This window comes from Oncorhynchus gorbuscha, linkage group LG01 (assembly GCF_021184085.1).
Source record: "Oncorhynchus gorbuscha isolate QuinsamMale2020 ecotype Even-year linkage group LG01, OgorEven_v1.0, whole genome shotgun sequence".
Lineage (NCBI taxonomy): Eukaryota > Metazoa > Chordata > Actinopteri > Salmoniformes > Salmonidae > Oncorhynchus > Oncorhynchus gorbuscha.
In genome coordinates, this window is record NC_060173.1 from 70,711,451 (window position 1) to 70,736,132 (window position 24,682).

At 40.1% G+C, this 24,682-nt stretch overlaps 1 protein-coding gene across 2 annotated transcripts in view; it reads right to left on the reverse strand.

The window, feature by feature from the left end:
- The window catches only part of tbc1d4 (TBC1 domain family, member 4), a 147,384-nt gene extending 127,968 nt beyond the window's left edge, over positions 1-19,416 (reverse strand). For both annotated transcript variants that reach the window (XM_046359210.1, XM_046359202.1), the window contains exon 1: positions 18,339-19,416. In XM_046359210.1, coding sequence (XP_046215166.1) covers positions 18,339-18,761 — 423 coding nt within the window. In that variant the 5' untranslated portion in view covers positions 18,762-19,416. The remainder of the gene's footprint in view (positions 1-18,338) is intronic.
- Positions 19,417-24,682: the final 5,266 nt, after the last annotated feature.

Here is a 24,682-nt window from a genome sequence, read left to right on the forward strand (position 1 = left end):
ACTGGTCAAAATAACAAAAAAGATGCAGTGTTGTCAGACCTAAAATAATGCAAAGAAAATAAGTTAATATTCATTTATAAAAAGCACAATACTAATGTTTTAACTTAGGAAGAGTACAGAAATCAATATTTGGTGGAATAAACCTGATTTTCAAATCACAGCTTTCATGCGTCTTGGCATGCTCTCCACCAGTCTTTCACATTGATGTTGGGTGACTTATGCCATCCTGGCGCAAAAATTCAAGCAGCTCGGCTTTGTTTGATGGCTTGTGAACATCCAGCTTCCTCTTGATCACATTCCAGAGGTTTTCAATGGGGTTCAGGTCTGGAGATTTATTTATTTTTTATATATTTTTTTTAACACCTTTATTTAACTTGGCAAGTCAGTTAAGAACACATTCATAATTTCAATGACGGCCTAGGAACATTGGGTTAACTGCCTGTTCAGGGGCAGAACGACAGTTTGTACCTTGTCGGCTCAGGGATTCAATCTTGCAACCTTACGGTTAACTAGTCCAACGCTCTAACCACCTGCCTCACGAGGAAGGAGCCTGACTGTTACGCAAATGCAGTAAGAAGCCAGGGTAAGTTGCTAGCTAGCATGAAACTTATCTTTATAAAAAACCATCAATCATAATCACTAGTTAACTACCACATGGTTGATGATAATAGTTTATCTAGTGTGTCCTGCGTTGCATATAATCGATGCAGTGCGCATTCGCAAAAAAGGGCTGTCGTTGCTCCAACAAGTACCTAACCATAAACATCAATGCCTTTCTTAAAATCAATACACAAAAGTATATATTTTTAAACCTGCATATTTAGCAAAAAGAAATCCAGGTTAGCAGGCAATATTAACTTGATATACTACCCATCCCGGGTCCGGGAGCGTAATCATCAACTGACAGTAATTAGCATAACGCAACGGACATAAATATCACTAGAAAATATTCCTATTCATGAAATCACAAGTGAAATATATTTAAACACAGCTTAGTCTTTTGTTAATCACCCTGTCTTCTCAGATTTTGAAAATATGCTTTACAGCCAAAGCAAGACAAGCATTGGTGTAAGTTTATCGATAGCCTAGCATAGCATTATGACTAGCTAGCAGCAGGCAACCTGGTCAAGAAAATCAGAAAAGCAATCAAATTAAATTGTTTACCTTTGATGAGCTTTGGATGTTTTCACTCACGAGACTCCCAGTTAGACAGCAAATGTTCCTTTTTTCCAAAAATATTATTTTTGTAGACGAAATAGCTCTGTTTGTTCTTCACATTTGGCTGAGAAATCGACCGGAAATTGCGGTCACTACAACTCCAAAAAGTATTCCAAATTAGCTCCATAATATCGACAAACATGGCAAAGGTTGTTTATAATCAACCCTCAAGGTGTTTTTCAAATATCTATTAGATAATATATCAACCGGGACTGGTGGCTTCTTAGTAGGATAGAGAGAAACAATGGCCGCATTTGTCCTTTACGCACAAAACACAGAGACTTCAGCTGACCACTGACGCAATGTTGACGTTCAGGCTCATTTTTCAAAATAAAAGCCTGAAACTATGTATTGTGACACTAGACATATTATGGAAGCCATAGAAAAAAGGAACCTGGTTGATATCTCATTCACTGCTCAATAGGGACACATAGGAACGCAGAGCTTTCTAAATAAGAGTCCCTTCCTGATTGGATTTTTCTCAGGCTTTCGCCTGCAATATCAGTTCTGTTATACTCACAGACAATATTTTTACAGTTTTGGAAACTTTAGGCGTTTTCTATCCTAAGCTGTCAATTATATGCATATTCTAGCATCTTGTCCTGACAAAATAGCCCGTTTACTTTGGGATCGTTATTTTTCTAAAAATGAAAATAGTGCCCCCTAGATTCAAGAGGTTAACCAGGTGAAATTGTGTCACTTCTCTTGCGTTCATTGCACGCAGAGTCAGGGTATATGCAACAGTTGGGGCCACCTGGCTCGTTGCAAACTAATTTTCCAGAATTTTACGTAATTACGACATAACATTCATTGAATGTTGTGCAATGTAACAGGAGTATTTAGACTAATGGATGCCACCCCTTAGATGAAATACAGAAAGGTTCCTATAAGTGCCTATAAGAACATACAATAGTCAAAGATATATGAAACACAAATGGTAGAGAGAGATATAGTCCTATAATTCCTACAACCTAAAACTTCTTACCTGGGAATATTGAAGTCTCATGTTAAAAGGAACCACCAGCTTTCATATGTTCTCATATTCTGAGCAAGGAACGTAAACGTTAGCTTTCTTACATGGCAGATATTGCACTTTTACTTTCTTCTCCAACACTTTGTTTTTGCATTATTTAAATCAAATTGAACATGGTTTCATTATTTGAGGCTAAATTGATTATATTGATGTATTATATTAAGTTCAAATAAGTGTTCATTCAGTATTGTTGTAATTGTCATTATTACAAATAAATTAAATGTAAAAATAAAATAAAAAAATTGGCCGATTAATCGGTATCTGCTTTTTTTGGGGGGGGGGGTGCCTCCAATAAATCGGTATCGGAGTTGAAAAATCATAATCGGTCGACCTCTAGTTGAGACTGGTGTTTTGCTGGTACTATTTAATGAAGCTGTCAGTTGAGGACTTGTGAGGTGTCTGTTTATCTAATGTACTTGTCCTCTTGCTCAGTTGTGCACGAGGCCTCCCACTCCTATTCTGGTTAGAGACCATTTATGCTATTCTGTGAAGGGAGTAGTAGACAGCGTTGTACAAGATCTTCAGTTTCTTGGCAATTTCTAGCATGGAATAGCCTTCATTTCTCAGAACAAGAATAGACTGACGAGTTTCAGAAGAAAGTGCTTTGTTTCTGGCCATTTTGAGCCTGTAACCAAACTCACAAATGGTGATGCTCCGGATACTCAATTTCCAATTTTGACATTTTTGGTTCCAACCGCTGTGTCTTTGTGAGGCACAGAGTAGGTGAACGGATGATCTCTGCAAGTGTAGTTCCCACCCTGAAGCATGGAGGAGGTAGTGTGATGGTGCTTTGCTGGTGACACTAGTGATCTATTTAGAATTCAGGGTACACTTAACCAGCATGGCTACCACAGCATTCTGCAGGGATACGCCATCCCATTTGGTTTGCGCTTAATGAGACCATCATTTGTTTTCAACAGGCAATGACCCAACACACCTCCAGGCTGTGTAAGGACTATTTGACCAGGAAGGAGAGTGATGGAATGCTGCATCAGATGACTTTGCCTCCACAAATCACCAGACTTCAACCCAATAGATGGTTTGGGATGAGTTGGACTGCAGAGGCAGAAGCTGTCATCAGGGCAAAGAGTGGCTACTTTGAAGAATCTCAAATATATTTAGATTTGTTTAACACTTTTTTGGTTAGAACATGAGTCCATGTGTTATTTCATAGTTTTGATGTCTTCACTATTATTCTACAATGTAGAAAAAATAGTAAAAAATAAAAATAAAATAAAAACTTGAATGAGTAGGTGTGTTGAAATTTGACTGGTACTGTATGCATACATACATACATAGTGTTTTCAGAAGGTATTCAGACCCATGGACTTTTTTCCACTTTGTTACCTTACAGCCTTATTATAAAATTGATTAAATGAAAATCCTCAGCAATCTACTTTGACTAGCAAAGAGATGTGTCTTACTTGACTAGCAATCTACACACAATAGCCTACATTGTTAGTCACAATTTAGTCACATTATGATGACCTCAGCCATTCTGGGTCAGTGGTTTTAGCACCAACCTCATCACATTTGACTTGGGGGACTAAACTAGGCAGCCCAGGTGTCACCGGGACCTTGAGTTGACTGGGTCAGAAAAATAATAGAACAGGACAGACCCAGGGACACAGCAGAAGGTGGATTCCATGCTAAGGGTCACCCAGTCGTCCAAGAATGAACAAGAGATGTGTGCACATCCCTGATTAACACACTGTTGCTGCCGGGCCAATAATAGATCTATGTTGAGTAAAGAAACAGAGAGCCTGTTATTTAGTACATGCCGCTCCAGCATGCTTTAATTAGCTTTAAAGGGATACTTCGGGATGTTGGCAATGAAGCCTTTTATCTACTTCCCCAGAGTCAGATTAACTCGTTGATACCATTTTTAGGTTGCCTCTGCATCCAGTATTAAGTCGTTATGCGAGCCAATGCTAACTAGCGTCGGCACAATGCCTGTAAGTATATGGTATCCACTAGCATGCTAGCAGTTACATAGCCTTCCGATAATAGCCCTAACGCTAGTTAGCAATTGAGCTAACACTAGTTAACAACTTCCTTCAAACTGCATGCAGTGATATAAAAAAAAACGGTATCCACAAGTTCATCTGACTCTCATTGCCAAAATACTGGAGTATTCCTTTAATGAGCCTACACATACTGACTATGCTTGGGGGAATATACCGTATAGGGGTCATTCTATGTAAATGGTGGCTTTCCTGTCCCCCTACTTAAACACCAAGATAATAAAAAAATGTTGGATATAATAACACAAAAAAATGTTTGTTTTAATTTGTGTTTTATTGTTAATAAAACATATGTAGGACAGTTATATTGTATAAAAATTTAAATTAAAAATAAATAAAAACATGAAAATGGCTTGTCCATCAGGTTATGACTAGTGAGATTGGGTAAATAAATAAAAATCTCCCACTTTAAAATGTCAGAATATAAAGGAAAGTTAGTTTAGTTTTTTTAGTTATTTAGTGGATTACTTAAACTAAATATTATAAATCATTTGCAGGGAATTTCAAGTCACTAGTGTTCCACTATTGTAAAAACCACCGTAAAAATAAAAAAAAACTGCAACATCCTTGCCAACTTCTTACTGTGTCAAAGGTTCATGGAGGCGGGGCTGTTTTGAAAAGCACAGTGAGTCTGCACGCTTTCTTCCTGTGTTTCTTTTCTTCATTTAAAATAACAATACATACACAGACAATATAAATGGCTGCGCGCACCGCTACCCGCCGGCAAAGCACCACCCCCGGCCCAAAGGTATCTTCCAAGGGCGGCCAATACCCGTCCGATACCCGGGCAGGCATGGAAGCGAGCACACCCACAGCATGAAACCAAAACACAAGACATAAAAAGAGAAACGCAAAATATATAATATTCCCACTCCTGATTGGAGGACCTCAAACATTTATACTGTACATTTGTGTATAAAATTATTCTAACACTCATCAATTCCACCCTTCAGACAGCCACACATCTTTCCCCAGAAAATATAATTCTGCCATTTCCTCTAGTAAAACATCCCTCCATTCTCCCATGGTGTCTCACTGGGGACTTGAACCTCCCATCTGCAACATTTCTTCTGAACCCCCCCCCCCCCCCAATGATATTTCTTATTGACTGTGGTCCTTCACATCCCCCAGTAATACGGTTTGCAGGTCCAACTGCAACCTGATATTATGGCATAACAACCATTCCTGGACCAGACTCCAAAAACAAGCCACCTATGGACAGTACCAAAAGAGATGCTCTATTGATTCTGTTTCCACATGACAGAGTCTGCACCGGTCTGACTATTCAATACCCTATACACTGAGCATTATTTTTGTAGCATTAATTGTTGTTTTGTATATCAGTTCATAAACCATGGTATTGGGACATCGGAAATCTGTTCCCAACTATCTTGAATTTTCTGTGGCATAGTTGCAAACCCTCTTGACCGTAAGTGAAACAGATTAAATTACTAATACATTTTATGATTTATAAGCCATTTATGATTTTTAATTGGTGGCAGAAAAACAAATTCATTCCTAATTGCCATTTCTGTGGCAGAGCTGCAATGAGTTGGTTATAATTTCCTATTGTGCAAACACATGGATTAATTGGTAACATAATTCTCCCGTCGTTGAAAGAAAAAAATTGGTTTATCCTCCATCAGTACATTGGCGTTTAGCCATATTATTTGCTGTAATATAGATTATGCCTCTACTGGAGGATAAAATTGGAATTGTAAACAACTCTGTATAGCTTCATTTAAAAATAAGGACACTTTAAACAGGGTTCCATTGTCACCGGAAATGCATAGTTTTCAATCTTTATAAGAGCAAAGACCCCCCATTTTAAAACAGTGGATGTGCACCTCTTATTAGCCTACTAGAAACCAGTTTGGATTTAGATATCGTTTTGGTATAATATAAGCTTTAACAGAGAGGTTTAATGCCTTGATATTTAAACTAATTTATGAAGAAAAAAAAAACTTTGAGTTTTCCATTCCAAATCAAATGTAATATTTTTTGTTCCTATAACTTGAAATATATTTTTTTTTATCCTGGAGTCAGTAGAGCCACGAAAAGATATGTAAACTGTGGTAATCACTAGAAAATTAATCAGTGTAATTCCCCCATAGATGGACATTATCTATTTTACAAAGTTTTATCAAAATCGATAGTTGCAAGAGCATTCAACTTTTCAGGAATGTGCACACCAAGCACATCACTGCACCATCTTTAAACTGGGAGACCATATAGCAATTCAAGTGTGTCCTTTAGATGCCGAATCCTTACGAATGCAAATGTTAAGTAGGTTTTTTTTGCTGCAACTTTTGTATTTGGGTTTTAAAGCAAGATAAACTTGAAAAATGATCCAGGTCCTAAATAAGACCGTTCAGAGTTGAATATTGTGAGAGAACTTGAACAATCAGCGTACACTGATACCTTTGTTTTCTAATCCATTCATTTCTAATCCCTTAAATATTAAATTCTGAGCAATACATGTTAACAATATTTTTGCATTTTAACATTGAAGGGTGAGAGGCCTCCAATCTTTTAGAGAGACTGGGTCGTTATACTGTCCCCCCAGCTCCTGCTTCAGTAGGAGAGTAGTCAACCCTTCTTTTTGTGTGTCAGACAGTTTACAATTTGTGAATAATTCAAACATGCTAGTAGTGGATCTTTCAATACTTTATCAAATGTTTGATATATTTCTATTGCAATGCCATCAAGGGGTTTTCCCAGTCGAAAAGGAGTAAATTGCCAACCGTAGTTTGTCCTTTGTAATTGTAAGTTTGTGTTGCAGCTAGTTTAACCCGATGTTTAAGGAAAATTACATCACAGCACCCTTCAAGTGAAGTTGGGGGAACTTAAGGATTTAAAAAATAATCATGTTATTGTCCCCTGCTGTACTCCCGGTTTACCCACAACTGTGGGGCTACGCACAACTCCAACACCATAATCAAGTTTGCGGACGACACAATGGGGGTAGGCATGATCACCGGCAACGAGGAGTCAGCCTACAGGGAGGTGGTCAGTAACCTGGCAGTGTGGTGCCAGAGCAACAACCTCTCCCTCAACGTCAGCAAGACCAAGGAGCTGATCGTGTACTATAGGAAACAGGGTGGCGAGCCCACACCCATCCACATCAAAGGGGTGACGGTGGAGCAGGTAGACAGCTTCAAGTTCCTTGGTGCCCAAAGCACTATAGACTTAAAATCATCCAAACACACACACAATCGTGAAGAAAGGGCAACAGTGCCTCGTCCCACTCAGGAGGTTGAAAAAGTTTGTGAAGGTTCGACAGCTGTACCATTTAGAGCATATTGACTGGCTGCATCACTGCTTGGTATTGAAATAGCACCGCCCTCAAACTAAATTGCACTACAGAGGGTTGTGCAGACAGCCCAGTACATCACTGGGGCCCAGCTCCCTGACATCCAGGACCTCTATATCAGGTGGAGAGAAAATAAGGCCCGGAAAATCAAAGACCCCAACCACCCAAGCCATATACTTGCTGCAAGAGGTACCGGTGCATCAACTTTGACAACAAAATTTTATCCCAAAGCAATAAAACTGATAAATATCTAACAAAATAGCTACATGGACCGAGTTTACCTTGTATGTCAATATTTGCACTCTATGCACACTGACAGGGTCCCACAAACTCACACATACCATACTGTTTCTCCAACACCTACATATATGTACATACATGTATACTGACTCAACACACCGACTGACATGCAAGCTGCTGCTACTCTGTTTATTTTATACCCTGTTGCCTAGTCCCTTTAAACCTATACATATCTACCTCCATCACTCCAGTATCCCTGCACATATACAGTGCATTCGGAAAGTATTCAGACCACTTTACTTTTTCCATATTTTGTTAGCGCCTTATTCTAAAATTGAATAAATATCTTTATCTACATATAATACCCCATGACACAGCAACATTTCTTGCAAATATATATATATTTTTTTTTAAATATCACATTTCAGACCCTTCACTCAGTACTTTGTTGAAGCACTTTTGGCAGTGATTACAGCCTCGAGTCTTCTTGGGTATGACGCTACACGCTTGGCACACCTGTATTTGGGGAGTTTCTCCCATCCTTCTCTGCAAATCCTCTCAAGCCCTGTCAGGTTGGCTGGGGAGCATCGCTGCACAGCTATTTCCAGAGATGTTCGTTCGGGTTCAAGTCTGGGCCACTCAAGGACATTCAGAGACTTGTCCCAAAGCCACTCCTGTGTTGTCTTGGCTGTGTGCTTAGAGTAATTGTCCTGTTGGAAGGTGAACCTTTGCCCCATTCTGAGGTCATGAGCGCTCTGGGCTAGGTTTTCATTTAGGATCTCTGAAATTTGCTCCGTTCATCTTTCCCTCAATCTCAGTCCCTGAAAAACATCCCTACAGCATGATGCTACCGTATGGTGTTAGGTTTCTTCCAGATCTGGCGCTTGGCATTCAGGCCAAAGAGTTCAATCTTCGTTTTATCAATCTTGTTTCTCATGGTTTGAGAATATTTAGGTGCCTTTTGGCAAACTCCAAGCTGGCTGTCATGTGCCTTTTACTGAGGAGTGGCTTCCGTCTGGCCCCTTTACCATAAAAGGACAGATTGGTGGAGTGCTGCAGAGATGGGAGAACCTTCCAGAAGGACAACCATCTCCACAGAGGAACCAACAGGTTCTTGGTCACCTCCCTGACCAAAGGGCCTTCTCCCCTGATTGCTCAGTTTTGTCCGGGAAACTTCTTCCATTCTTCCACTGTGTTCTTGGGGACCTTCAATGCTGCAAAAATATGTTGGTACCGTTCCCTAGATCTGTGCCTCGACGCAATCCTGACTTGGAGCTCTACGAACAATTCCTTCGACATCATGGTTGGTTTTTGTTCTGACATGCACTGTCAACTGTGGGACCTTATATAGACAGGTGTGTGCCTTTTCAAATCGTGTCCAATCAATGGAATTTACCACAGGCGCACTCCAATCAAGTTGTAGAAACATCAAGGATGAGCAATGGAAACAGGATGCACCTGAACTCAATTGAGTGTCATAGCAAAGGACCTGAATACTTAAGGTATCTGTTTTTTAATTGTAATAAATTTGCTAACGTTTCTAGAAACCTGTTTCACTTTATCATTATTGGGTATTGTGTGTAGCGTGATGGATTAAATTGTATATTTTCCTTATTTTAGAATAAGGCTGTAATGTAACAAAATGAGGAATATTTTCTGAATGCACTGTAAATATGGTATTGGAACTGACTTAAATATTTCCTGTATTATAGTATTCCAGCATAAACAAATCTGTTTTTGTGATGAACAATTAATTGAATGTAGGAGGTCGACAGATTATGATTTTTCAACGTCGATACCGATTATTGGAGGACTAAAAAAAAGCTGATAGCGATTAATCTGACATTTTTTATAATAATGACAATTACAACAATACTGAATGAACACTTATTTTAACTTAATATAATACATCAATATAATACATCAATACAATCAATTTAGCCTCAAATAAATAAAGTGAAAAATGTTCAATTTGATTTAAATAATGCAAAAACAAAGTGTTGGAGAAGAAAGTAAAAGTGCAATATGTGCCATGTAAAAAAGCGAACGTTTAAGTTCCTTGCTCAGAACATGAGAACATATTGAAAGCTGGTGGTTCCTTTTAACAGGAGTCTTCAATATTCCCAGGTAAGAAGTTTTAGGTTGTCATTTCATATACCTTTGACTATTGGATGTTCTTATAGGCACTTTAGTATTGCCAGTGTAACAGTATAGCTTCCGTCCCTCTCCTCACCCCTACTTGGGCTCGAACCAGGAACACATCGACAACAGCCACCCTTGAAACAGCGTTACCCATGCAGAGCAAGGGGAACAACTACTCCAAGTCTCAGAGCGAGTGACGTTTGAAACGCTATTATCCGCACACTCCGCTAACTAGCCAGTCATTTCACATCGGTTACACCAGCCTAATCTCGGGAGTTGATAGGCTTGAAGTCATAAACAGCGCAATGCTTGAAGCACAGCGAAGAGCTGCTGGCAAAACGCACGAAAGTGCGGTTTGAATGAATGCTTACGAGCCTGCTGCTGCCTACCATCGCTCAGTCAGACTGCTCTATCAAATCATAGACTTAATTATAACACACAGAAATATGAGCCTTTGGTCATTAATACGGTCGAATCCGGAAACTATCATTTTGAAAAACAAAACGTTTACTACTTCAGTGAAATACGGAACCTTTCCGTATTTTATCTAACGGATGGCATCCCTAAGTCTAAATATTGCTGTTACAGTGTACAACCTTCAATGTTGTCATAATTAAGTAAAATTCTGGCAAATTAGTTTGCAACGAGCCAGGCGGCCCAAACTGTTGCATATACACTGACTCTGCATGCATTGAACGCAAGAGAAGTGACAATTTCATCTGGTTAATATTGCCTGCTAACCTGGATTTCTTTTAGCTAAATATGCAGGTTTAAAAAATGTATACTTCTGTGTATTGATTTTAAGAAAGGCATTGGTGTTTTTGGTTAGGTACAGTCGTGCAACGATTGTGCTTTAATCGTAAATGTGCTTTTGTTAAATCATCCCCCTGCGTTGCATCGATTATATGCAACGCAGGACACGCTAGATAAACTAGTAATATCCTCAACCATGTGTAGTTAACTAGTGATTGTGATTGATGGTTTTTTTATAAAGATAAGTTTCATGCTAGCTAGCAATTTACCATGGCTTACTGCATTCGCGTAACAGGCAGGCTCCTCGTGGAGTGCAATGAGAGGCAGGTGGTTAGCGCGTTGGACTAGTTAACTGTAAGGTTGCAAGAATGAATCCCTGAGCTGACAAGGGGAAAAAAATCTGTCGTTCTGCCCCTGAACGAGGCAGTTAACCCATCGTTCCTAGGCAGTCATTGAAAATAAGAATGTGTTCTTAACTGACTTGACTAGTTAAATAAATGTGTAAAAAAATATTTTTAAAAATTAAATCTGTGTTCAAAAATCGGCCATTCCTATTAAAAATTGGTCGACCTCTAATTGAATGGCCTATAAAAACACACTTAAAAAGGCCTCCTATACTGTAAGTGGATACACTGAACCTGTATTACACAAGAAAAAAAAACTTAACTCCTTAGCTTTCATTAATTTACTGTCCGTTAATAAACTCATCACATTTCCAATATCCCCGCCCTCGTGGAAAGTCTGTCGTAGTTACATGGAGGGGTATAAGCTGATCGCATTCAATACGTACTTTTTCCACTTTTGGCACCGTAGAAAAAGGTTACCAGAAAGTAATCAATCCGACTAGCTTGATTTAGCCTCTTTCAAATATATCTTATAAAAGGTCAGTGTTTTTAAGCTTCTATTTATCGACCAGTTCCAACTAATTTTTGTAATCTATTTGAGCGCCAAAGGGTGATAATTGGTAGTATGATTGTCTTTACGGTCTTTTGACAATGTGTCAGCAACTTAATCATTAATTTGGTAATTTCATGCGAAGCCTGATGATGTATCACCGGTGTTACAGTTTGTAGTAAGGGGAAAGGAAACTTGACTAAAATAACTGATCAAATGATTAAGTGATTTATTTACAATTTAAGAAGTGTGGTTTGAGGTACTGTGGCCGCCATCTTAAATAATCTATATTTCTGCAAATGTCACCGGTGTTAATGTTCCTTATAGTTTTAATAGAATAGGTCTGAAGATTTGTCATGTGTTACTGGTCACTGGTGTAATTATAGAAATGTTTTAAAATATTCAAGCAAATAATGACTAATCCAAAAATATGTAATATTATTGTCAACCTTTTGTCGGATTATATATGCAAATTAAAAGTCAAATTACATTGTGGAAAGCCCAAATTGTCATTAACATACACTACCATTCAAAAGTTTGGGGTCACTTAGAAATGTCCTCGTTTTCCATGAAAATATACATGAAATTAGTTGCAAAATAAATAGGAAATAGTCAATATGTTGACATGGTTCTAAATAATGCTTTTCAAATGAAATAATTGTGTCCTTCAAACTTTGCTTTCGTCAAAGAATCCTCCATTTGCAGCAATTACAGCCTTGCAGACCTTTGGCATTCTAGTTGTCAATTTGTTGAGGTAATCTGAAGAGATGTCACCCCATGCTTCCTGAAGCACCTCCCACAAGTTGGATTGGCTTAATGGGCACTTACGTATAACACGGTCAAGATGCTCCCCCAACAGCTCAATAGGGTTAAGATCCGGTGACTGTGCTGGCCACTCCATTACAGAGAGAAAACCAGCTGACTGCTTCCTCCCTAAATAGTTATTGCATAGTTTGGAGCTATGCTTTGGGTCATTGTCCTGTTGTTGGAGGAAATTGGCTCCAATTAAGCGTCGTCCACAGGGTATGGACATGGTGTTGAAAATGTAGAGATAGCCATCCTTCTTCAAGATCCCTTTTATCCAAAATCAAAAGTAACAGTATCTGGTGCGGCCACCAGTGCATTCAGTACATCTCCTTCTCATGGACTGCACCAGATTTGCCAGTTCTTGCTGTGAGATGTTACCCCACTCTTCCACCAAGGCACCTGCAAGTTCCCGGACATTTCTGGGGGGGGGGGGGAATGGCCCTAGCCCTCACCCTCCGATCCAACAGGTCCCAGACGTGCTAAATGGGATTGAGATCCAGGCTCTTCGCTGGCCATGGCAGAACACTGACATTCCTATCTTGCAGGAAATCACACACAGAACAAGCAGTATGGCTGGTGGCATTGTCATGCTGGAGGGTCATGTCAGGATGAGCCTGCAGGAAGGGTACCACATGAGGGAGGAGGATGTCTTCCCTGTAATGCACAGCGTTGAGAGTCCCAGACCATGACGGAACCTCCACCTCGATCCCGGTCCAGAGTACAGGTCTCGGTGTTCCTTTGACGATAAATGCAAATCCGACCATCCCCCCTGGGTGAAACAAAACTGCGACTCGTCAGTGAAGAGCACATTTTGCCAGTCCTGTCTGGTCCAGCGACGGTGGGTTTGTGCCCATAGGCAACTTTGTTGCCAGTGATATCTGGTAAGGACCTGCCTTTACAACAGGCCTACAAGCCCTCAGTCCAGCCTCTCTCACCCTATTGCTGACAGTCTGAGCACTGATGGAGGGATTGTGTATTCCTGGTGTAATTCGGGCAGTTGTTACCATCCTGTACCTGTCCCGCAGGTGTGATGTTCGGATGGACCAATCCTGTGCAGATGTTACACGTGGTCTGCCACTGCGAGGACAATCAGCTGTCCGGTCTCCCTGTAGCGCTGTCTTAGGCGTCTCACATTACAGACATTGCAATTTATTGCCCTGGCCACATCTGCAGTCCTCATGCCTCCTTGCAGCATGTCTAAAGCATGTTCACGCAGATGAGCAGGGACCCTGGGCATTTTTCTTTTGGTGTTTTTCAGTATCAGTAGAAAGGCCTCTTTAGTGTACTAAGTTTTCATAACTATGACCTTTATTGCCTACCGTCTGTAAGCTGTTCATGTCTTAAAGACCGTTCCATTGTTTATGGTTCACAAGCAGTGGAAACAGTGTTTAAACCTTTTACAATGAAGATCTGTGAAGTTATTTGGATTTTTACGAATTAACTTTGAAAGACAGGGTCCTGAAAAAAGCATTTTTTTTTGGTGAGTTTATTTAATGAAGCTGCCAGTTGAGGACTTGTGAGGCATCTGTTTCTCAAACTAGACACTAATGTACTTGTCATTTTGCTCAGCTGTGCACCGGGGCGTCCCACTCCTCTTCTATTCTGGCTAGAGCCCGTTTGTGCCGTTCTGTGGACTATATCTATGGACTGTTTCCAGCAACAATAGTAATTTACAACATTAACAATGTCTACATTGTATTTCTAATCAATGATGTTATTTTTCTTTAAAAATGTACAACATTTTTTGCTTTTCTTTCATAAACAAAAAATGACTTTTCTAAGTGACCAGGAACAAGTTTTTTTTATGTAGTAAAAATATTGAAATACATTAAGCTGTCATTCATGTTGATTTACATTGTTAACTTTAAATCTGACAAAACAGTTATTATAAAAAAATTAAAAAATTGGCTGGTCAGAAAGTCACCATTATTGTATAATGATCAATATACCGGGATAGTTAGTCATACCAACGGTATGATTTTCAAAACCGCTTTGCGGGGACTGCATACTATGCCACTGCTTATAACTGTAATGGATACTTCAGGATTTTGGCAATGTGGTCCTTTATCTACTTATCCAGAGTCAGATGAAGTTGTGAATACCATTATTATGTCTCTGCGTGCAGTTTGAAGGAAGTTGCTAACTAGCATTAGCACAATGACAAAAGATCTCTGGGTAGCTAGTTAGCATTGGCTCACAAAACTACCTCTAACTTCCTGCATATTGGGTACAGACACATAGAAATGGTATCCACAAGTTAACCTGACTCTGGAGAAAATCCAAAAGAATCCCTTTAACTATATAAGATGTGCCAAATAAATTATATCCAGCCCAGGGCCACATCTATGCATTTGGTTTGCTAACCTGCTAGCTAAATGGCAAGATCAAGATTATTGGTCACAGCAAAGATAATCAAGTCCCTCCTGGATCAAGATTAATGTTGCCTAAATAGTTGTGGATACAAAAAAAAAGAAATGGCGCCCATTGTGTGCACTTCCAGTAATACTGTATACCCTGGTATGAAACAAAAACGGTATGCAAATCTGGATACTGCCCAACTAACTTTGAACCTGTTTGAATAGCATAAAATGCATCCTTGCTACTTCCCACCCTTGAAGAAATCCCTGATACAACATGATTTGATAGTTGTGAGAATGGTGACAGCAACACAGTGGAAGCCTATCATGTCATGTCTGATCAGTGATTAAGCTACCTCAAAGTACGACAGAAGGATGCATTTTCAAATATATTCAAATGAGGGCACTGTTTTGGCTGAAATAGTCATTGCTTCAACATTTTACCTACAGGTGGTGGTGCTGAAGGTTAATTATAGCACATGGGACCATCACGCGCTGAATGCAGACATTCTTTATTTATTCACCCAGTGACCAATACAACATTTCTCAGAACAGGTTGGCATGAGAGAGGGGTGTGTCAGTGCCAATCTGCCAGCTGCGAGAACTCTACTAGACTCCTAGCCAAGTTAAGGGTCATAGCAACTATAAGCCATGCATATTGTATTGTTGTGCTATTTGTGATGCTGTGGCATTCAGTGTTGTCTATAAGTAACTAAGTTATTACTTTGTCATTTTATGAACTTTTTCTGACTGATCTAAGACACTGAATGCACATATGCACTAACTGAATTCAATCTGTGCTGTCAGATGAGAATGAGCGTTTAGACTAAAAAGACACTAATCTAGCTAACATTCAATTAGGCTACCAAATAAAAACCGCTCTAAAGCCATCTAACGTGATCAAACTAACACATTACACAATTAGAGAATAGATGCACCATATTAGAGAGAACGCAACAACCAGAGAAAATGCACCATAAGCCTGCACACATTCATGCATATCCACACTATGTTCATAATGAATCATCCTTCTGTCAGGGAACTCTTTCTTCTGAAACGTACCATGACATCCCCTTAACGTGTCTAAGTCTGATAGATACAGAAGAACATTAACCCAAGTCCTCAAGCTTGACAAAATCTGTCTACAAGCAATTTCTATAACAAGCCAATTCTCAGAATATCTATTGGAGCTTGTGTGTGTCTTCTAATCCTTCTTTGTCCTGCAAAAAAAGCACTTAAATTCAGTGTCCTAAAATAACTCCACTTTTTTTTCCTAAGGTAACTGTGGCCTGGGCATGTCTTCTTCTATGCAGTGAGCAACACGCCATACATAGGCCTAGCTGTTCCAGGTGTAGAGTACGTGTCAAAACAAAGCACTTCACAAACACCGTGATCAATCATTCCTACAAAGAAAAATAAAAGTTGTGTGTGTGTGGTAATGGCAATCCGATAAGTGCAGCGAGGTAGCTAGCCAGAGGAACACAGCCTAGTCGTTGTGTGGGAAGGTGCGTTCCTCATGGTCCATCTGGCACGTTTCTACCCAGCCTGTTTAACCTGCATAACATCAACACTAGCAAGCTAAACTGGGGAATGCTGCTCATGTTGCCTTGCCTAGTGCTGCAAGTTGTTTTCTTTGGGTGCTGCAATCCTGAGTTCATATAAATAAGTTTATGCAACCTCCGCCAAGGGAGATGTCAGCAACCCCATCATTGTATGGACAATTTGACAGAGGTCACATAGAATGAAGTTACTAAAAAATATGGATTGCTAGCCTCGCAAAGCCACCTGATCGCACAAGCTAACATTAAACGCTGCACTGTTTTCCGAAGCTAGCGGGCTGCAGCACACAAAGAAAATAATGCAACTACACAGGACAAACAATGATGCAAGTTACGCATGAAAGAATGGACATTTTTACAAGAAGTCAGAGGTAGGCTACACTTTGCCAAAACTCATTGCCTCGCACCATCGAGTATCTTGGAGTTCAGAATTCTTGGCCGGCTACCCCACACCACGTGACTCAAGTGTAAACATGAAGCACAAGCCAGGGCATGGGAGGCACGCACGTCAATACAGAATATTGGGCCTATGAATCCCTTGTCAAACACAGTCTGACAAACTTTTGATCCCCTGAATCATATGGATACAGGCCGGATTTGGATTATTTTAGCCTATATTTAAATACAGGTTTCCTATTCTATTCTATCCTAGCCCTTGATCATGACTCTCAGTTCCATTACACATAAGAGTCATTGGAGGAAGGCGTCATCTGTACTGGGGAGTGCTGTTAAAAACACTTGACGCTCGGTCTGAACATTAACACTCGTTGCTTGCAGTACGGTTTTGGAAGCATACGGACATTATTTTTCATATCAGCAAGAAATACATTTTCAAAAAACAAAACAAATTTAAATTGATGCACACCTTTTACAGCTACAGTTCCCACACAACCATATTTCCATGTTACACTGCTTGTTTACAGAAAACAGACAGTGGACTACCTGTGCTAATTATCTATCTATCCGAAACCCTGTGTGTAAACGGAAGACTGCAACTATGTTAAAACAATGCACAATAGATGTGTATTTTGCATTTGTGAAATTATTTTTTATACGATATGAAAGTAGAGGGGTTGTTTCTAGAAGCGTATAGGAATTAAGAATCGATTGACATTTAAATAGATTATTTGGCTCTTTTGGCTTTGAGACACTTTGCCTTTAAACAGAGGATGTAAGGTCCTTAGACGATAAGGAGTTAGGCTCCTTTAGTCCATTACCGGGAAAATTTTATCCCAACATCACAATGGACTAAATACTTAATACCAACTGCAAAATCATGTTGTTATTTACCAATCAATATAGGCCTGTCTTTATTGGGCGATCCGGTGATTCTAAAGAGTGTGTTTGAGGAATCTTTCCAAATACCCTTAGCACAGCATTTTATCAAAATCAAATCAAATGTATTTATATAGCCCTTCGTACATCAGCTGATATCTCAAAGTGCTGTACAGAAACCCAGCCTAAAACCCCAAACAGCAAGCAATGCAGGTGTAGAAGCACGGTGGCTAGGAAAAACTCCCTAGAAAGGCCAAAACCTAGGAAGAAACCTAGAGAGGAACCAGGCTGTGGGGTGGCCAGTCCTCTTCTGGCTGTGCCGGGTGGAGATCACTAGGCCTACCACACAGAGGACCATGTGGTAAAGTTCTGAGTTCTCCAAAGGTTGACCATTGTTTTATGGCTTAAGCTTACCAGTAGCTGGTGCAACAATGTGGCAGTTGTACTTGACCCATTTATAAAGGTTGCTGAATATGGGACCATACCTCCACATTCTTGCAAATTAAAGAATAGGTCTTCATTGAGGCACAATTGGCATTAATCAAAACTTGAGTGTACCTGTAAAGCCAGCATGATGGCAACATGTTTGGATGTACTGTAGTTCTGACAGTGACATATGTGCCTAAATGATATAAGAACATAGCCCCGGGAATACATTCAGGGGTGATTTATCAGGGGATTGTGCAGCACCCCTACTTCCCGCCGCTATGTATAACAGCTTACCTGGTTGGGGTCGTATGCCCTGAAGACATGGCATGCCATCTCAGACTCCGGGTTGTCGGGCTGGCTCCGGATAAGGTAGGCGAAATAAGTGAGGTCATTACTGTTGTGGATAAAACGTGAGATGAACTGCGCTTTATGCTCGAAGATGAAGACGGACGAGTTGGCGACATTGTTGGCGGGCACACATCGAATAAACGGCGGGGTGAGCACCAGTTGAACTTCTCTGGCCTGGACGGAACAAGTATCGCGTCCCGATTCGTTCTTCTCACTTTTCTTCCGGATCTCCGCCACCAACCACGGCAGCATGGGCAGGGTAGTACGCTTGTCCAAGGAGGACCAGCCGATGTACCAGAGAGCAAACTTTTGAATATCTGGCTTCGAGAGAGTACTCTCTTTATTCCCTTTGTCATCCCGACCCTCCATCTCCGTTTAATTATAGGACAATGGAGAGAATAAACTATTCAAACGCCTAATTGCTGATTTCAATTCTAGCAATTGATGCAGCCCTTAATCGATGAATAACATCGATAATCGATCAATTTTGTGTTGTGCCCAATTCAGCTGATTGGCTAGATACACGCTTGAATATATGTAAACAGTTAATAATCCATTGTTCACGATGAAGTCCTGTTGAGAGGTAAGAAAGTTAGCGCAGAAAAGTAACATAAGCACGCGTTCCTCGTGTTGCTCGAAACTGCAGCACTCGCTACCCAGATCAGATCCTCACAAGGTGGTTACTGTCGTAACCTAGAAGTGACAGCTCCGTTCGTGGTTTACCGGTGTTGCCAGGTCACATTTGTACGAGGACGACCGAGCAGTTCCCAAACCGTGTTGAAGTTTGTGAAGTGTGCTAGAACGTTGCGTCTGGAGCACGGTGTGTAAACTGTGAAAGGCCAGATGAAAACACCTTTTAAACCGCTGGGTAATTCTCCCAAACTGCAGCTCCAACGATAGCAGTTAGTTCCCTTTGCAAAGACAAGTGTGTCATTTATCACTGAGAAAAACTATATTCGGCTGTTTATTTATCGTTCTCTTCGGTGCCATGAGTTTGAGATACGGCTGCTGTAATGCAGGCAAGAATAACTAAGTACTTCCGGGTCACGGATTTTTTGGAATCCTTCAGAATAAGATTCCCGTCATGTATACTTTGTAAATTAATAAATACGGCGAAAAATAAATATATGTTGTATACTTGTTATCATACAAAGAATAATTAAAAGTATTTCTATGAGATATGTGTTTGTTTTTTTGTTAATGTTCCCAAGCCTAAATGTGGAGTCTGCTGAGGGGCAGACGGCTCATAATAATGGCTGGAACAGAGCAACTGGAATGGCATCAAACACATGGAAACCATGTGTTTGGTGAAGGGTTTGATACCATACCATACGATTCCACTCGAGTCATTCCCACGAGCCCGTCCTCCCCAATTAAGGTGCCACCAACCTCCTGTGGTTCAAATTATTTTTTGTTGTTGTTGATTGGCCCCTCTGTAAGGGCTGCAAATTGAACAGTGAGGCTCCTCTGGGCTAAACTGTAGATTTGGAAAGTAGAAGTGCTCCTGAGTAGAAAGCCCCCCCCTCCCCCCCCCTTTTACTGTGACAAAACATTCAGGCAATATGTATGGTGTAATATGCATGTCCACTATGAAAAATGTATATTGTGCAATAAGAATGGGGTAAATAACAATGGGATTTAAATGTGTTATCTAAAGTTTATTATTATAAGTATAACATTAATATTATAACATTTTTATTATACACAGTGGCTGATAGCCTGAATTTAAAATGGATTAAGTTTAGATTTTTTTGTTCACTGGCCTAAACACAATACCCCATAATGTCAAGGTGGAATTATGTCCTTACAAATTAATAAAAAATGAAAAACTGAAATGTCTTAAGTCAAGTATTCAACCCCATTTGTAATGTCAAGCCAAAATAAGTTCAGGAGTAAAACATGTGCTTAACAAGTCACATAAGTTGCATGGACTCACTCTGTGTGCAATAATATTGTTTAACATGACGTTTGAATGACTACCTCATCTCTGTACCCCACACCTGTAAGGTCCCTCAGAAGAGCAGTGAATATCAAACACAGATTCAACCACAAAGACCAGGGTGGTTTTCCAGTGCCTTGCAAAGAAGGGCACCTATTGGCAGACGGCATCCCTAGCCGTGTCCTCGGAGCATGCGCAGACCAGCTGGCTAGTGTGTTTATGGACGTATTCAATCAATCCCTATCCCAGTCTGCTGTCCTCACATGCTTCAAGAGGGCCACCATTGTTCCTGTTCCCAAGAAATCTAAGGTAACTGAACTAAATTACTATTTATCCCCGTAGCACTCAATTCCATCATCATGAAGTGCTTTGAGAGGCTAGTCAAGGATCATATCACCTCCACCCTACCGGTCACCCTAGACCCACTTCAATTTGCTTACCGCCCCAATAGGTCCACAGACGATGCAATCGCCATCACACTGCCCTATCCCATCTGGACAAGAGGAATACCTACAGTATGTAAGAAAGCTGTTCATTGACTACAGCTCAGAATTCAACACCATAACACCCTCGAAACGAATCTTTAAGCTTGAGACCCTGAGTCTCGACCCTGCCCCGTGCAACTGGGTCCTGGACTTCCTGACGGGCCACCCCCCAGGTGGTGAATGTAGGAAACAACTTCTCCACTCCGCTGATCCTCAACACTGGGGCCCCACAAGGGTGCGTTCTCAGCCCTCTCCTGTACTCCCTGTTCACCCACGACTGCGTGGCCATGCACGTCTCCAACTCAATCATCAAAGTTAGCAGACTACACGACAGTGGCAGGCTTGATTACCAAAAATGACGAGACAGTCTACAGGGAGGTGAGGGCCCTCGGAGTGTGGTATCAGGAAATTAACCTCTCACTCAATGTCAGCAAAACAAAAGAGATGGTCGTGGACATCAGGGAGCACTCCTTATCCACATCGATGGGACAGCAGTGGAGAAAGTGGAAAGTTAAGTTCATATCATATCATGACAAACTGAAATGGTCCACGCACACAGACAGTGTGGTGAAGAAGGCGCAACAGCGCCTCTTCAACCTCTGGAGGTTGAAAAATTGTGGCTTGTCCCTGAAAACCCTCAACTTTTACAGGTGCACAATTGAGAGCATCCGCAAGGCTCTCTGGAGGGTGGTGTGGTCTGCACAAAGCATCACCGGTGGAAAACTACCTGCCCTCCAGGACACCTACAGCACCCGATGTCACAGGAAGGCAAAAAATATCATCAAGGACAATAACCACCTGAGCCACTGCCTGTTCACCCCGCTTCCATCCAGAAGGCGAGGTCAATATAGGTGCATCAAAGCTGGGACAGAGAGATTCAAAAACAGCTTCTATCTCAAGGCCATCAGATTGTTCAACAGTCATCACTAGCACAGAGAGGTGGCTGCCTACATAGACTTGATATCATTGGCCACTTTAATAAATGGAACACTAGTCACTTTAATAATGCCACTTTAAGAATGTTTACATATCTCGCATTACTCATCTCAAATGTATATAATATATACTGTATCCTTCACTATTTATTATTTATTATCTATTGCATCTTAGCCGCTCTGTCACTGCTCATCCATATATTTTATACTTATATATTCTTATCCCATTCTTTTACTAGATTGTGTGTATTAGGTTTTGTGAAATTTGTTAGATATTAGGCTTTGTTGTGAAATTGTTAGATACTGCTGCACTGTCAGTTTTAGAAGCTTAATCATTTTGCTACATTCGCAATAACATCTGCTAACCATGTGTATGTGACCAATAAAATTTGATTTAATTTAAATTGATTTGACTGGAGTTTCTGTCAAGATGACATTGAATGCTCCTGACTGGCTTAGTTACAGTTTTGACCTTCTTCAGGATCGTATGATCTCATTTTAGAAGTGATGTGCTCTACCCTGACAGTTGTTTTAAACTCTACAGGATCTGTGCCCCCCCCCCCCACCCCACATGGTGGTTGAGCTAACATAGGCTAATGTGATTAGAATGAGGTTGTAAGTAACAAGAAGAATTCCCAGGACATAGACATATCTGATATGGGCAGAAAGCTTAAAACTGCACTGTTCCATTTACAGTAGCTATTACAGTGAAAGAATGCCATGCTATTGTTTGAGGAGCGTGCACAGTTTTGAACATGAAAAGTTCTTAATAAACCAATTCGGCACATTTGGGCAGTCTTGATACAAAATTCTGAACAGAAATGCAATGGTTCACTGGATCAGTCTAAAACTTTGCACACACTGCTGCCATCTAGTGGCAAAAATCTAACTTGCGCCTGGGCTGGAATAATACATTCTCTTGCATTTCAAAGATGGAAAAAAAAAAAAAATCTTTGTATTATCTTTTACCAGATCTAATGTGTAATATTCTTCTACATTAATTTCACATTTCCACACACTTCAACATGTTTCCTTTCAAATGGTATCAAGAATATGCATATCCTTGCTTCAATACCTGAGCTAGAGGCAGTTAGATTTGGGTATGTCATTTTAGGTGATAATTGGAGAAAAAAAAGGGTGGATCCAAAAGGGCTTGACAACCTATGGCAAGACATGAAAATGGCTGTCTAGCAATGATCGACAACCAACTTGACCATAGCTTGACATTTTTTTACAAATAATAACATATTGTACAATCCAGGTGTGCAAAGCTTTTAGAGACTTACCCAGAAAGACTCACTGCTGTAATCTCAGCCAAAGGAGATTCTAATGTATTGACTCAGGGGGTTGAATACTTATCGAATCAAGATATATTCGTTTATATTTGTTTTTCTATTTTACTTTATTTTTATTTTACAAATGATTGAATTGTTCTTCCAATTTGACATTGGAGTAGTTTGTATAGATCATTGACAAAAAAAATCAATTTTAATATCACTTTGTAACACAACTAAATGTGTAAAAATATAAGGGTTGAGAATACAGTCCTTTCTGAAGGCACTATACATATTATTATAGGCCTAATATTATTAATAACAGTAGCATTATACATAATGTTGTTGCCATAATAACTATCTAGTAGTCATTACTATCTATTACTATCAAGTAATGATCTCTAGGGTGGTAACCAAAAGGTAGTTTTTTCAAAGCTGACTGTGTGAATATTATATATATATATATATATATAAATATATTAAATCGGTTGATGTGCCCTTGAGCAAGGCACTTTTTTGCTCCTGTATGTCGCTCTGAGTAAGAGTCTGCCAAATGACTAAACATGTAAATGTGAAATTACTTTTAATGCTGTTAACTTTATGGCCAATGCTTTACAATTATTTGAGCTACTAAGCCTATTCACTTTCATTTTTTGATATTGTCAAACAAAATTCTGTCTGCTAACATTTCCTAGTAAAATGTTAAAAGAATTTAGATTTCTTTTGAAATATTTTTGCCAAATTGAAATATTCCTTTGCCAACTTTTATTTTGAAGGGAAATCACTGAGGTCACGGCCTTATTCTTGCTGGCTTCTCAGAGCTCCGTGAGACCAAGGGGCCAGGGTTCTGGTCTAGAGCATGGTTTGGACTGCTCTTACAGTTTTGCTTTGGTACTGCAGTATAACTGATGCCCGGCCCAGAAAGACAATTCCCAAACACAGCCACATAGAGAAGATCTATTTGAAAATTCCTAATAAGACACTTTAGTCATCGCCTTTGTTCACAAAACATCCACTGAATAATTCAAATAATTTTTGCTGAGGCAGATTTTGTTTTCATCACTCACAGCCAAAGATATTAAAATGGTATATTCATCCAATGTCTGCCATATTTTTGGATGACGTGATGATGTCGTCGCTGCTCCCTTTGAACACAGTGCTAGTGTACATGTGAGGCTTGTTTTTCGAGTTGCTGTGCGTTTTGTTGCCAACCTATTTTGCTACATGACAACTTTACGGTTTTCACTTTTTAATTACCGTTCATATATATACATTTTTTTTCCTCAACTTTTTCACTCCGGACGCTTTATCTGGACACGATTCGTCAGGAGCTCCAACAGCCGAAGCTAAGTAGTAACATTAACATGATACCTTCTAATTGTAGTCGCTGTACTCGCCTTACCGCGAGGATAGCTGTGCTACAAGTCCAGCTTCAGACGCAATCGTTAGGCAAGGGTAATTTCAGTGTAGGAAAGGATGAGACAGCGTCTGTGCCACCAGTAAGTACAGATAGTAGTATAAATCCCCTGGCACAGTCCCCGCAGCCGGACAACTTTCTCACGGTTTCTGGAAGGAAATGCTGTAGGAAAGCTCAACCGGTGTCGCTCATTCAGCCGACAGAAACTTTCAACCGGTCGGAGTCAGAGGTCGAGTCTTC